This window comes from Nelusetta ayraudi, unplaced genomic scaffold (assembly GCF_046127955.1).
Source record: "Nelusetta ayraudi isolate G7.1 ecotype Tasmania unplaced genomic scaffold, CSIRO-AGI_Nayr_v1 ptg000027l, whole genome shotgun sequence".
Lineage (NCBI taxonomy): Eukaryota > Metazoa > Chordata > Actinopteri > Tetraodontiformes > Monacanthidae > Nelusetta > Nelusetta ayraudi.
Genome location: NW_027466077.1, coordinates 5,054,526 through 5,067,994, shown reverse-complemented (window position 1 = coordinate 5,067,994; position 13,469 = coordinate 5,054,526). Strand labels below are relative to the sequence as shown.

The 13,469-nt window shown below is 45.8% G+C and overlaps 2 protein-coding genes across 4 annotated transcripts; both read right to left on the bottom strand.

The window, feature by feature from the left end:
• Positions 1-2,739: 2,739 nt before the first annotated feature.
• On the bottom strand, positions 2,740-7,433 carry lmod2b (leiomodin 2 (cardiac) b). The gene is made up of 6 exons (XM_076030256.1): positions 6,836-7,433; positions 6,137-6,601; positions 5,568-5,828; positions 5,251-5,467; positions 4,723-5,162; positions 2,740-3,359 (listed from the first exon to the last, which is right to left on the bottom strand). Exons 1-6 carry the CDS (start codon positions 7,109-7,111, stop codon positions 3,333-3,335), a joined length of 1,686 nt encoding a protein of 561 aa, XP_075886371.1. The 5' UTR covers positions 7,112-7,433; the 3' UTR covers positions 2,740-3,332.
• A 1,017-nt stretch (positions 7,434-8,450) lies between these two features.
• Positions 8,451-12,853, bottom strand: asb15b (ankyrin repeat and SOCS box containing 15b). Of its 3 annotated transcripts, none has more exons than XM_076030243.1 (14): positions 12,714-12,853; positions 12,387-12,631; positions 12,253-12,305; positions 12,027-12,158; positions 11,781-11,945; positions 11,186-11,292; positions 10,961-11,099; positions 10,681-10,852; positions 10,137-10,297; positions 9,803-9,947; positions 9,230-9,385; positions 8,983-9,085; positions 8,712-8,865; positions 8,451-8,632 (listed from the first exon to the last, which is right to left on the bottom strand). In XM_076030243.1, the coding sequence occupies exons 2-14, from the start codon at positions 12,485-12,487 to the stop codon at positions 8,463-8,465; spliced, it is 1,758 nt and encodes a 585-aa protein (XP_075886358.1). In that variant the 5' UTR covers positions 12,488-12,631; positions 12,714-12,853; the 3' UTR covers positions 8,451-8,462. The 3 variants fall into 3 exon arrangements, with proteins under 3 accessions (XP_075886358.1, XP_075886359.1, XP_075886360.1); XM_076030244.1 differs by having other exon boundaries at positions 11,781-11,930; XM_076030245.1 differs by lacking the exon at positions 12,027-12,158.
• Between the last annotated feature and the right edge of the window lie 616 nt (positions 12,854-13,469).

Below are 13,469 nucleotides of genomic sequence, written 5' to 3'. Positions count from 1 at the left end.
GACAGTTTTAAATTGGAAAAAAAGACAAAAAAGTTCATACTTTTAGTAGAGACAGTCAACCAAGGGTGATTCTCTAAAACGATGACCAAAAAGTTTGATGTTGACCAGTAACCTTCTTGGATAGCTTCTTCTTTCATTTTTCTTTTTTTTCTTTTTTTTTCTTTTTTAATGTTTCTAATGCCCAAATCTGTAAAAGTAAGTATCTTTTTCTTAGCTGCAATTCTGGTGGTGTGATTCCATCGTGTATCTGCTCAGATTTGTAAACTTAAAAGCTTCAGCATGCCTTAAGCTCAATACAACTCTTAACTCTTAAAGGAAATGGAGAAAGGCTACTACATACACGCTACCAACAACCATAAACAGGTTTTTCCTTGGGAGTTTGCTAAGAGTAGCAGCTATGTGCTTATTGAAGACACCAGAGCAGCAAGGGCATTGCCCATTAATTACACGACTGCTTCCTCAATGTTCAATTATTAAGTAGAAAATTTAAATTTGAATAAAATGGATAAGTTAAGCTTAAGATGTATACATTTAAAGGCATCAGACCTTAAAAAAGAGAGAGAAAACAGTCATGTTTCATTAGCGACTTTCTCAGTTAGGAAGCTGTTTAACAATTGACGACTAGAATTTAAAAAAAAAAAGAGTAGCGTTTCAGAATAAATACCACGTCTAGGTATTTTAAGATGGTTTCTACGTTTGCCAGTTTGCAAAAGTATTCCAGTAACTACCTTCTTTTGATAGGAATTTAGTTGCTCGTGTTGAATGCTAATGAAACCTAGCCACGTTTTCAATCTTTCATTTTAAAGTCTTTCAGTTTCTGTTAAACTTGTCAATACAATGTTGAAATGCCAAGTTTCATCACGAAAAAACGCATCTATTGTAAAGTCCAATAAAAGAAAAGTGAATAAAAACGTTGGCCTTACGCTCGGGCACTTGGGATTAATTGTGTGTTTTCGATTGTTGTTTTTGGGTGAGTTCAAATGTTTCATCTTGATCATTAGCTCGTAATTGCATGTCTGCCAACTGTGCAACTACATGTGCAACTTGTTGATTTGTTGGCGGGGGGGGACGGTGGTATCGTCGAGTCTTTTCTGCCTCCAGTCAGACATGAAGCCGCTTGCTGACAGAATCACTGAACTTTTTCTCACAAAATCAAAAGGTGAGGGACTTCAGTTTCGGAAGGAAAATAAATCTTCCTGTAACACTTCTGTGATCGCTGCCACCTAAACGATGCCACCCCTCATGCTTATGTTTTATTTTTAGATGATGTTGAACGTCAGCTGACCCCGTCGGCGTCCGTTCCCTCTGCCGCCGAGTGCCTCGGGAGGATTAAAGCAGGTATGGCACTTTCCACTAGGGTGCTAACGAGTCTCTAAGATACAGGGAACTAAAACGGCACGAAAACAAAAACACGTACGGAAGCGACGGAGAGTTGTTTGGCATCCGGCTTTAAATTCTGCTGCTTACTTTTCTGTCTAATGCTTCGACAGCGTGAGCCAAGAACAAAATGCTTCATCAGTGATGCCAAAAGTAACTCAGAGAGGCATTTTTATAGGGTATGATAAATGCCAAGGGATCTAAACACACAAGTTTAAAAATAAATGCAACAGTCTCTAATTGCACAACTCGTTGTTTTAAGCATTTTAAACATCCTGTTGGAAATATGCATTTATAGAGATCATCAAAGGGTCAAGCTTTAAATTGGACATTCACTCATGAATGTTGTTGTTTTTCATTGCGTAAGTGCAAAATTCTTAGGTTTTATCCTTCTATTTTGAGCACTTGGAACGGAAAAATGTGCTATACAAGTAATGTCGTTATTGCCATACATTGGGGAGGAAGTCGGGTGTCAGCCGGGGGAACTACACTTGTGTAAGTAAGAAGCAATTATGGTTGAAGTAGTGGCAGTATGTGGAACTGGAGCACAATCTCAGTGACTGTTCTGTTGGAAGTTCATGAAGACCCGCAGAAAATCACGTTCAATTTTATATGAGGACCGACCCGCTGACCACCCTGAGTGCAGCCGCCTCGGTTTTTTTTTACAAGGAGGAAGTGGTTTGGGTTTTTATGGATGCGCTTTACGGAGAGACCCTCTCCACTGGCAGATATGACAAAGTGCAGCGCTTGAGCAGAGGAAGTTTCATTCTTGGGACTCTCGGCGAAAGGAATGCATTGTGCACACGGAGCATCTGGGCCATGGAATATGTTGCCCCGCTTCTGTCACAACTGTCCTAATGTATTCTTTCAATTTAAAAGTGCCATATTATGCAACAAAAAAAATCAAATAAACTTTTTAATATTTTTCCAATATTCTCTCTATTTTCGCTACTAACATGCTGTCTCTCCAGGATTTCCAGATTTTCTTGTGCAAAATAAGGTGGGAAATATTTAAGAGGCTTTTTTGTTTTTTGTTTTTTTTCATTCCAAAAGACTCCCTGAATTCATTTGCAAATGATTATGCCGTGATATAATTTTGGAGTTTTTCCTACTCTCACCCTCCACGCCCCTGAGGCACGGTGTTGCTGTACTTTGAACAGCTGCAGTCTGGGTTTAGTGGACACTGGCACTCCTCCAAGGCAAAAAAAAACAAACAGGGCAGCAGGATTAGCATGACAGACGCTAAATGTCTCAGTTTCATGCCTCCACTAAGATGCTCGACTGCTTCATAGGAACAAACATTTTGTTTGAAGTCATCTTGGTGGTGTATCGGTAGAGCAGCCTTTTTGTCCTCCGTTGTGCTCTTTTTTCTTTTTTTCTTTTTTTCTTTGTTCAGATCAAGTGCGCATGAGGCTGGTTTTCAGTATGCGACTCGAGTGGGAGTGTTGTGAGTGTTTCAGAGTGGGAATTTGCATCAGTGGTGCTTGACCAATAGGCTGACTCTCAGATGTGAAGTGTACTTTATATTCTGATGCCTTTCCTTAGTGGCTGCAGGGGGTGGGGGAAGAAAACAATCCACATTTCTGTGCAGTTTGTAAACGGCAAATGATTATATTAAAAATCAGCACAACATTCTACCAAAGAAACAAACCATATTTACAGTTTTGCCACAAAGCGGTGAATTAGAAAATGCAACAGTAAACAGTTTTTTTGTTTGTTTGTTTTTTTTTTGTTTAAATTCACTAAACTGCAATTTCCACTTTCTACGGTGCAAAATAATAATCAACTGGCTAATCTGTGAAAACGGAGAGCTTAATCACAAATCACAGTGCAAATTCCCGCAGCCTCCCTTTGTTTTCTTTCCGTCTGCGTGTGAGAGTTCGCTTCATGTCTTTCACCTTATTGGTCACTTCCGTTGTCATCAGTCTGGCCGTTTAGTTTTTTTCCTGTCGGTGTTATCTGAGGTGATCTGGGACCTCCACCTGGAAAACATGACAAAGCTGCGTCACTTCTAAAAGTGGTAAAAATGCACATGCTTTCAGTCTTTTGTAAATGTGGCGGTGTTAGTGGAGCAGACAGCTTTGAGTCAGAGCGTGTGACTGAGAAACATCAAAAAGTTCGTAATTGGCCCCTCTGGGTCAAGAGGTCAGTTGTCAAACCACGCTTTCACCCATGAAACGGCTTCCTTTCACTCAGAATCCAGTCAAGTTTTTGTGCAGAAACCAGTCATCGTGTAATCAGACATCAACTTTCATCGGCTGCCGTGCTAGAGTCATTGACTTCTACCCAGGGGGCGATGTGGGAACTCAGCCCGGCCCCCCACAAGCAATAGAATCACATTTTTGTGATTAACCAAAAAGTAAGTTTTATAAGCGGAATTTCCCTTCAATTTCCCCTCGGTGCACTGCTCTATTTCTATTCTATTTCTATTTCGATTCTGTTGCGGTCGTTAAAAGCCAAGTCATGTTCTTCCTTTTTAATTACTCTGAAGTGCACATGTTCCAATTTTTTTTCTTTTTTTAACAAACACTCTATGCATCCTACTTAAAGTAGGAGCTTGCCAGTTGGCCAGTTGGTCCCGCATCGGCGTCAATAGAAAGAAGTGTCAATGGACAGTTTGGTTTCGTTGTGCGTCGTCGCTGTGCTGCTAACGTGCCACGTCTGACTTTATCAACGCGGCACTGAGCTCTTGCTATAAATACCTGCACTAAGTGGCAAGAATTTCACAGATAGGAGGGCTGAGGCATCCCGGGGCAAAGACCACTTTCCATGCTGATAGACGCAAAAAGCTGTGCATGCAGCCTGTGCACGCAAATATCGGGTAAAATAAACAATTGCCTCTAGCAATTTCTCCCGCATTGGTCATAGAAAACAATACGCAGAGACTTTGTAGTCATTATTTTTTGTCCTCTCTTTTTGAATGGTCACCCTTCATACAGCTGGCATAATTCGGCTTGGCTGACATTTTGGTTTTGCTCCATTTCAGCTTGTGTATATCTTTCTCTCTGCCTATACATGAATTGTAATTACACCACATGGCTGATGACAAGCAGCCTTTTTGCTTGCCCACCCCGGGCAGATAGAGAAGACAGAACATGGTACGTCGGCCAGAGAAATGACTCAGACAGCCAGTGACTCGGTGTCATCCTCAATCTAAATTTAACGCCCCCAGTCTGCCTACGGGAGGTTTTTTCGCGCAGTTCCGAATTAATTGTCAATTGTTTTTTGCGAGGCCGTGAAAGAGGCCACCACGCTTAAGCCCAACACCATAGAATTGGGGATGAGTGACGTTGCCGCCGTTGCTCACAAACCGATGCGATGCCTTTTTTTTGCACCTCCACTTACCCGCCTCAAATTGCGCGTGCTGCTTCCGCGGATGGACTCCATCAGCTGGTCGTGAGCCGACCTCATGGGCGTGGATGGCCTGCTGCCCTCCTCCCCCCTTCTCTCCGCCATCACGGGACGCAGTGCGTTCTTGAGCTCCTTCAGGATGCTGCTCGTCTGCTCTGTGCACAGGGACTTCTGCCTCCCCTTCTTGCCCTTCTTGCCAGCCTTGGCTTTGCTTGCCTTTTTGCCACCCACCTCGTGCGCCCTGATGACCTCCGCGATCATCCTGGTGGGCTTCTTCTCCCGCTGCATTGGGGGTGGGGGCGGGGGAGGAGGTGGTGGCGGCGGTGGAGGTGGAGGCGGGGGCGGGGCTGGCGGGTTTTGCTTCCTGGCCACGTCGCTTCGAGGGAGCTTGGGCGAGGACCACGGCGAGTTGTAAGGCGACGAGTGAGGGGTTCCTCTCTGGAGAGGAGGCAAAGAGACAATTAGACAAACACTACACAAAGACTCATCCTAGTCTAGAAATATTGTCAAATTGCAGCGGACTTGCCAGAACGGTGGTTCTGGGGTTAACAGCCGCCTCTGGTGCCCCCTGTTGCTGCTGCTGCTGCCTTTGCTCTTGCAACCGTTTCTGTCTTTGACGGTCCTGGTTCCTGGTCAGTATCCCCGTCATGCTCATCCTGGGTCCAGGGAGGTTGAACTGGTAGCCCAGCTTAATCAGAGTGTGGTTTTCCCTCAGAATTTTCACCATTTCCATCTCTACCTGTAGGGGGAAGTTTGAGAAATTACAACACAGGACAAAACTTTGCAGAAAAGGGCAACTGCGACGGCAACATTGTTTTCGGCCAAAGTTTCGATCTTACCTGCCCCCCGCACATGTGCCTCTGGTTGTGGAAGCGAAGTTCAGTCAGGGTGTTGTTGCCTGGGAGCGCTTGAACAATGGCCATCACTCCCTTCCCCGTCACGTAGTTGGATTCTATATTGAGGCTGGTGATGGACGAGTTCTCCTTCAGCATCTTGGCGATGGCCAGAGCCACTGGGTCGTCGGCTCGGGTGTTGGCGAGGCTAAAGATACGAACGTGTGTGTTGGTCCTCAGCGCCTCGGCAAATCGAATGAGAGTTTCCTGTGAAACAACGTGATGGTGGTTAGGTGTTTCTGACAATGGATAGTTCGCAAATCCTGGTTGAGAGGTTGTGCTTTTTTTTTTTGCTAGCTAATAATCATCTAGCTTGTTGACCAAAAGGTTTTGGAAGTTACTAAGATTATATGCTTTTTTATATTCATTTGTATGTTGCGATCTCTCATGTTTAATCCCATTATCAGGGCCAGTTGTTAAGTAGGATTTCAGATCAGATTGTTTATTTATACTTGCCACTAAATTTGAAACATCCATAGCAGCCTGTTGTAAAGTCTTCGTGATTACTGACGTACCTGTGAGATATCGTCAATGTTGTTGAGATTGACCTCGGTAAGATCCGAGTCGTTGCTCAGAACTCTCTGGAGAGCCTCGTCAACCACGGTCGGGTTTGCGGTCATGTTTGGGTCTACGGGTGGAGGGGGTGGAGTAAACCTCATTGGCTCCACCCTCTGTGGCCTCAACAGCATTGGTGACACTGGTGCCCTAAAATCCTTTGAGGGTTCCAATTTGAACTTGTTGTCTTGCTTCTCCTCCTCCTGCTCCTCCTTTTCTTCTTCTTCCTCCTCCTCATCTTCCTCATCTTCTTCTTCTTCTTCTTCCTCTTCTGTTACAGCTTCCTCATCTTCCTCATCTTCTTCTTCCTCCTCTTCCTCTTCTACTTGTTTTTTTTGCCATTTCTTCCCCTTTTCGTTTTCATTATCTTTTTCATCATCTGCTCCACTCCCCTCTTCTGTAACACGTTCCTCTTCTTCTGCTTCCTGTAATTTGACAAATTTGTTGTCATTGCATTGCAGTAAATTGTATACTTGGTGGACCCCTATTGACTTTAATGTGACATGCGCATGGATGGTTTTCTTTCTGATTACTACTTTAAACATTATCTTAGCGGCAGTGTCTCTTGAGTTCTATCTGATACAGCTTCAAACAAGCTGGCTTGGCCAGCGGCACATTATACAAATGCCAGTTTGATCTAATTAACTGTCATCACTGACCGTTCTGGAGCTTGTTCCACTTATCTCGTCCTCCAGCAGTCTCCGCGTCTCATTTTCCCAGTACTTTGTGAGCGCATCCCTGCTAAAGGTCCCCGTCGGGGTCTTGTCCGTCTGGTCCCTCTGTCTGAGCCCTATGGGGACGTTGGCATCAGGGTCGATGTCCGTTAGCTCCTTCTCCAACTCGGCCAACTCTTCGGGACTGAGAGAAGCCAGGAGCTCGTCCTCGTCCACATCCTCGTACTTACTCAGCTCTCGCCGGTATCCAAAAAAGCTCATGATGAATCACTTCACAAGTCGTACGGAGTTCAGTCCAAAGGGTGAAATGAGCAAATGAAACAGGCAAATGGAAATCCACAGATATAACGGAGTCATCAGAGTCCGGTGGAGGTGATCCACGCCGGGTGAAGTTCGGACATACTGCGTTTACTATCGAGAGCCCAACTCCGGTCTGTACCAGATCTGTGCTCCACCAGTCGTTATGCTGCCTGACGAGAGTCTGCGCGAGTGTCTAATCTCCTCAGCTGCTGCCGAGGCCTTAAGAGAGGGATCAGAGGGGAACGCACTGCAGTGTGGGCCCCATGATGCAGCGTCTTTTTTTGGGAGGCGCTCCTCTGAGAGACAGAGCCACAAAAAGCATGTGAGCTCAGAGTGTGGCCTGTCCATGTTGCGATCAGTCACCACGGCCCTGAGTGGATTCCTTTACGCCCATTAGGTACCAGAAGTACAGAACAGGGGAGATAAAACGGGGATAATTTGCATCCCAAGAAACCGAGGAGCTCACCTGCCATCCTGAAGCTGTTTGTTGGTTTATTTTGATCACAGTGGCTTCAAAATATATTGAACGACTTTATTCTGATGGATGTGTTACGTGTGTTTTGAAGCGCATTGTTTTGATAAGAGGCACATTTTGAGATCATAAATATTAACCAGCTAACCAACAAAATTGAAAGAAAAGTGACTGTGTCCGATCAGAACTTTTGGATCAGAGTTGCCTTCCTAAGCGGGCCAAGCATAATGGTATCTAAAAATAGCTCATTTTAAAGTTGACACTAGTGTTTATTTTAGCAAGTTACTGTGCTCAGTTTGAATGCAGAGGTCACAAATTCTTTGTGACGCAGGAAACGCATGAAGTAGCAGAGTAATCAAGCCAAACATTTTGCTGCACTCAGGATGACAGAGGGAGTAATACATCTAAACAAGCAGTGTTATGTAATTCACAGGATCCCCCAAAATCATATAATGTAATACAAATTCGATATTAGCTTATAAACTGTATTAATGCAAAGGAGAGTTAGTAACACACCAGCAATAAGAAACAGAGGACAGTGTATCAATGTTGGCTCATCAAGTGCTACAAAAACGCCATCCCAATATTTCAGAATATTTCCAGATTTAGGTCCAGTACTGTCAGCTGAAGTTTATTTATTTATTTTTTTAACAAGTGTAATTGAACAAAGTTAAAGATTCCACATGGTGTGCTCTCTAAGAGTGATTATCTAGATTTTTGGGGGGATTAAAATAACTATTCAAATAACGCAGCAAGCTAACATCGTGCAAATAAGGGTTTTTTTTGGTTGTTGTTTTTTTTAAAGAAAAAAAAAAGAATAGATTCAATACATAAAATATTTCACATTGAGATCAGGTCACTGTATGGCCTGTACTCTCTGTAGGTCAGATAGTTCTTCAGTGCAGGAGGGAACGGGACTGCGGCCATGGCTTTGTGGTCATTCAGTGTCCTGAGACTCATGTGACCTCTGATAACCAGTCGACACAAGTGCTGCAGAGACCGTGGGCTGCCTGGAGACACACAGAAATGTTTAGATTCCCTCAGAACATCCCTTAAATCGTCTTTAACGCAGCTGACTTTGATTCGTACCCAGTAAGTCGGCGATGTCCTCCCACTCGGGCCTCTTCATCAATGTGCGTTTAAGTTTAGGACAAATTCGGACGTAACTGACGTAATCCAAGAGAATCCAAATGACGCCGCCAATCACGTGCGTCAACCACGACACTGATACAAAGTCGCAGAACTGCAAAAAGGAAAGAAACAGAGGACTTTTCTTTCCACACCTTTTTTTTTTTTATAAGAGTTGATTATTCAACTCTTCAGATGGATTACAACACAAGTGTGCACTATTGGCTCATACTGTGATAACATCAGGGCGACTGTATATCAGGTAGGCCTGGTTATGGAGGTCGCTCCACATACTATCCAGTTCTTCACTGTCGCCATGGCAACACTGGAAACACCTAGCAGAGGAAAGCGTCGCAGGGGCAAAGGGTTAATGCATGCGTTTTGAATAACAGCCTCTCAGTGCATGTTTCCCTCTTGAAAAGCAGGCCAGAAGCTTTTTATTTAATGTGTTTTATTTAAAGTTGAAAAAGGGGGCTAACTTTTGAGCTTGATATCCACTGTTGAGCAGCAGCCTCAGCATGACCGGGTCCCTCAGGCAGTACTGCAGCGCTGTCGGGAACAGCGTGTTGCTGATAACCCTGAAGTAAGAGTTCACGTCGGCTCCATGGGTTAGCAATAGCTGCACAAGATCATGTCTGACAGAGAACAAACGGAAAGGCATCGTTGGTGAGCACAGTGTGTGCTCTCTGCCACTAAACTGGCAGAACCCATGGAACATTTCCTGAATTTTTTGGATTAGGCTCATGTGTCCGTTTGGTAAGGAGCCCATAGAAAGTGTTTAGTGGGAAATCTGGTTCGGTGGTTGGATAAAACTTCAGTCTGTCACTTTCAAATAGACCATTTTGGATCGCTTCTGCTGGCTGAGCCATGTCAAGACTTCCCGACATTGACGGAACAGGTAAGGAAAACTTAAGAGGAATTGGAAAAACACTCACTGTGGTAGTTTGATGAGAAGGATGCGTGAGATTTCTGTGCAGAAAGTCTGAGCAGTCCCACTGCACTGCCAACTTGCTTGGCAGTTTTGCACGCAAATGTGCTTTTGCAGTGCTTACCTTTCCGCACGTACTGCGACCAGGATGCACCGCAGCGGGTCCAAGTCCGATTTGGCTCGGGCTGCGAGCAACAACTCCGCACAGGTAACATCGCCATTGGAAATGGCAAAGAAAAGGGGAGTCTTCCTGAGGTCTCCATAGTTCTCTGTAACAAGATGTACATTGGAGCACAAGGACTGGGTAACGCAAGGAGATGAAGACACCCAACCACGATGATGCAAGCACGTTGACTGGCCTTTGAATGCAGCGAAAAAAACGAAACAAACGAGTCATCAAGCATATAACGATTTTGAAAATTCACGTAATTTGGAGAGTCTGCGTGGGATTAATCTACCAGAGATGTGAGCGCCCAACAAGGCATTGACATCACGTCCTGTCTGGATGAGCAATCGCAGGCACTCAACCTGTCCGCCGTCAGCTGCCGAGTGGATGGGGTCCTGGCCCGACAGACGGATTGCTCTCTTTGTTGTGAGTGGGATGAGAGTCCTCAAGACTCTGCAAAAGTTGGTGAGAGCGGCGCTTCAATTTTTGGAGACAAGATACAAAAGGGGAAGACAATCTGAGAAGAAAACCGGACATTGTGGAGCAACGTTCATTAGAGTGCAATTTGAGCTTTGGTCCAGTGATGGGAGTGGAAAAACAGTGGTAAACAGTGACGAACAGAAGGCTCTTTGTTGACGACAGTGGCAACACTGCTAAGCTGTGAGGTGCAGCGAGATTCATTATTCAGTCTATAGTCTCATCAAATTGGGTGCACACTCAGCTGAAAGGAATGTTCTGTTTTTTGTTGGTTTCTGCCAAAAACCTTAGAGTACAAGTACATTCGGAGTGTGTTGGCGCAGGCTGGGGGATATTGACGCTTTCTGATTGGCTCTCACAGTATGTGCCCCTCGTACGCCGCCCTGTGGATGGGCAGTTGGTGGGCATAGCTGGCCACGTTCGGGTTAGCACCATGCCGAAGCAGCAGCTCCACACTGTCCAGGTTCCCCGATCCGGCTGCGTCATATAGAATTGTGTCTCCGTTGCTGGCCTGAGCGTTCACATCCCCCCCTGGTGGATGGGAGGTGGAAGAAGAAAAGGCACAACAAATAACCGCCGGCCCAGCAAATAACGGAGAGACAACAAACATGAGGCACGGCTAAAGTATTTGCGTCTCACCGTGTTGGATAAGTATCTCCAAAGCCTCGGCGTTGCCATATTCAGCAGCGATCCCCAGCGGCGTCACCCCGTGACCGTCCGTGGACGTCACTTTGGCTCCGTGTCGGAGCAGCAGGGTCAGGATGGCGGGACAGCCCTCCTTTTTTGGGAAAGAAACAAAGATTTTTGAGAAGGGGGGTGACGGCCGCGTTTCTGTGTCAGCCACTCGCTGACACTCCCACCCACCTTGGCAGCCTCGTGTGTGGCCGTCCACTTTCTGAGGCACACCTGCTCCACGAAGGCCCCGCCCAGGATGAGGCATAGCACCAAGTCGTACGACCTCCGGCGCACCGCTACATGGCGCAGGAAAAGAACGTTGATGCAGTGAAGGAGGTTTTCATCATTGAGGATCCGTCAAACTTGATGGAACTTGCACTGAAGGCATCGCTTAAATTTTCAAAGTGGCACAAATATGTCAGATTGATTGCCAAAGTGAGATTTGTTGAAGTCAGTGCTTCTACAAGTTCTAGCACATCTCAAAGAGGTTATCCTGATTTTTATTTTAAAGTTTAACGCAAGTCATATAAGCCTAAAATCTGAGAGGGCATCAGATTGGCAGACTATCCTTCAGATTACTCGAGCTTCATGAGTGCAACCGCATCCCTTTAGCGAATGGTTGCCTCCATAAGTAAGAAAATAAAGTGACAAAATTCCCAACATCAACAATCACTCATGGTTGCTATCGGAAGCCAGTTTATCCTCTCAGTACGTTGCTCCGCTCTGATACCATTGACAAGAATCCAATAATAATTGCTACCAATTGAGTTTTGAGTTTTGCTACCGATCAACAGTGGGGACTCGTTCCTGCTGTTGGTGTTGTGCGGCGACGCTCCGTGCTCCAGCAGGATCCTGACGTTGTCCGCTGACCCGGCCTCGGCTGCCAGAACCAGGGCCGTGTCACCGTCCGCCGTCTGCTCCTCCAGGGTCAGGTCTGCAGGCGCCATCCCTGCCACACAGGGATACAGTGTAAAACCGTGGCATTTCACCAGTAACGGGAGTTTATTCCAAACACTTCAAGCCTCCTCACCCTGCAGGACCGCCACCAGGATGTCGGACTGCGTCTGCGCGGCAGCTGCGTGCAGAGGCAGCCAGCCCTTGTCGTCGCTCGCGGTGAAGGCAGACGGGCAACCTGACAGGCCCTGCAGTGTGCGCACATCACCTTTGGGGGGCACCAGCGAAATGGGGTGCATTCACGACTTCCAGCTTCTTAACCATTGAGTTGAACTTGGACTTCGAATTTGTTTTATCCCTACCTTTGTGGATGGCTGCCATGATCTTCAGAGAGACTTCAGTGTTTGGTTCCTTCCTAATAAGGGAAAAACATTCTTAGCTTTGCCGTACTTAAAAGGACAGATGTGTCGTTTGGACAATGAGACCTGACTCGTACCTGTTTGTTTGCGGCACTCTGCAGGCATCTTGAACGCTCTCTCGAATGGCAAACTCCATCAGCTCCTCATTTATGCTCTCCTCCTCCTCAAAGTCATCCATGTGGTTTTTTGTTTGTTTGCTTGCTCACCATTTACCTTCCCTGACCCCTGAGTCTTTGAGACGTGCACAGTGAACACGGTGTCCTGCGTCACTCAATCCTGCCTGCACTTTGTCCACGACATGCAAACCGCTATCAGAGGAAGGCTGCCATAGTAGTCACAGCATGAGAGATCAAATGAATCGTGCCTGACTTTTAAATATATAGTTATAGATAAATGTGTCTCACCTGTTGATCTGAATCTGCACCGTCCGACTCCTGAGGCCTGGTTGTGTGTTTAGGTTTCGCAGGGTCCCGAGCCATGTGGGTTATATTTGGACGTGACCCGCTTTTTTTGCGACCCGACTCAGTGATGCGGTGTCACGTTTTCACTCCTCCGCCGCACAAAGTTCTCCCTCCGCGGCTGCCGGGCGACCCTGTGTGACATCACTCAGACGACTCCATTCAGTGAGTTGTGAGCAAAGCAAAGGTCAGTTGTTTGTCGTCGTCCCCCAGTGCCAGAGACGATGACACACACGACTCACTCGTGATGTTTTACAGCCTATTCAGTGATTATCTGAAGGCTGATTAGTATCTCAGGGGCGTGTGTTGCAGTTTCACTGCTCCTTTTGTGATTTGTATTGATGGGAAGATAAAATTCAATCACCAGTGTGGGAACGAGGAACTTCTCAGGTCTCATTTTCAGAGCTTTATTTGTCACCGTGGACCCCACTGATTTGAATAAGTGTCCATGTAGGGCTCCTGAAAATAGCGTATTTAGCCCTTTGGTTGCAACCACCCTGCAAAACAAAGATCCTTCCACGTTCCACAATGGGGTCTGAGAGGGCGGATTCTGGCTGGGAGGGTTGTTCTGTCCAATGTGACATCACAAAGGGCAGATTGACAGAACTTTGTTTTGTAGTGCATACTCTGAAAGGCGGAGCAAGTAAAAGACACAAAGGATGTGCTTATTTAGTTGAGAGGTTTTATTTTTTTAGAAAACAT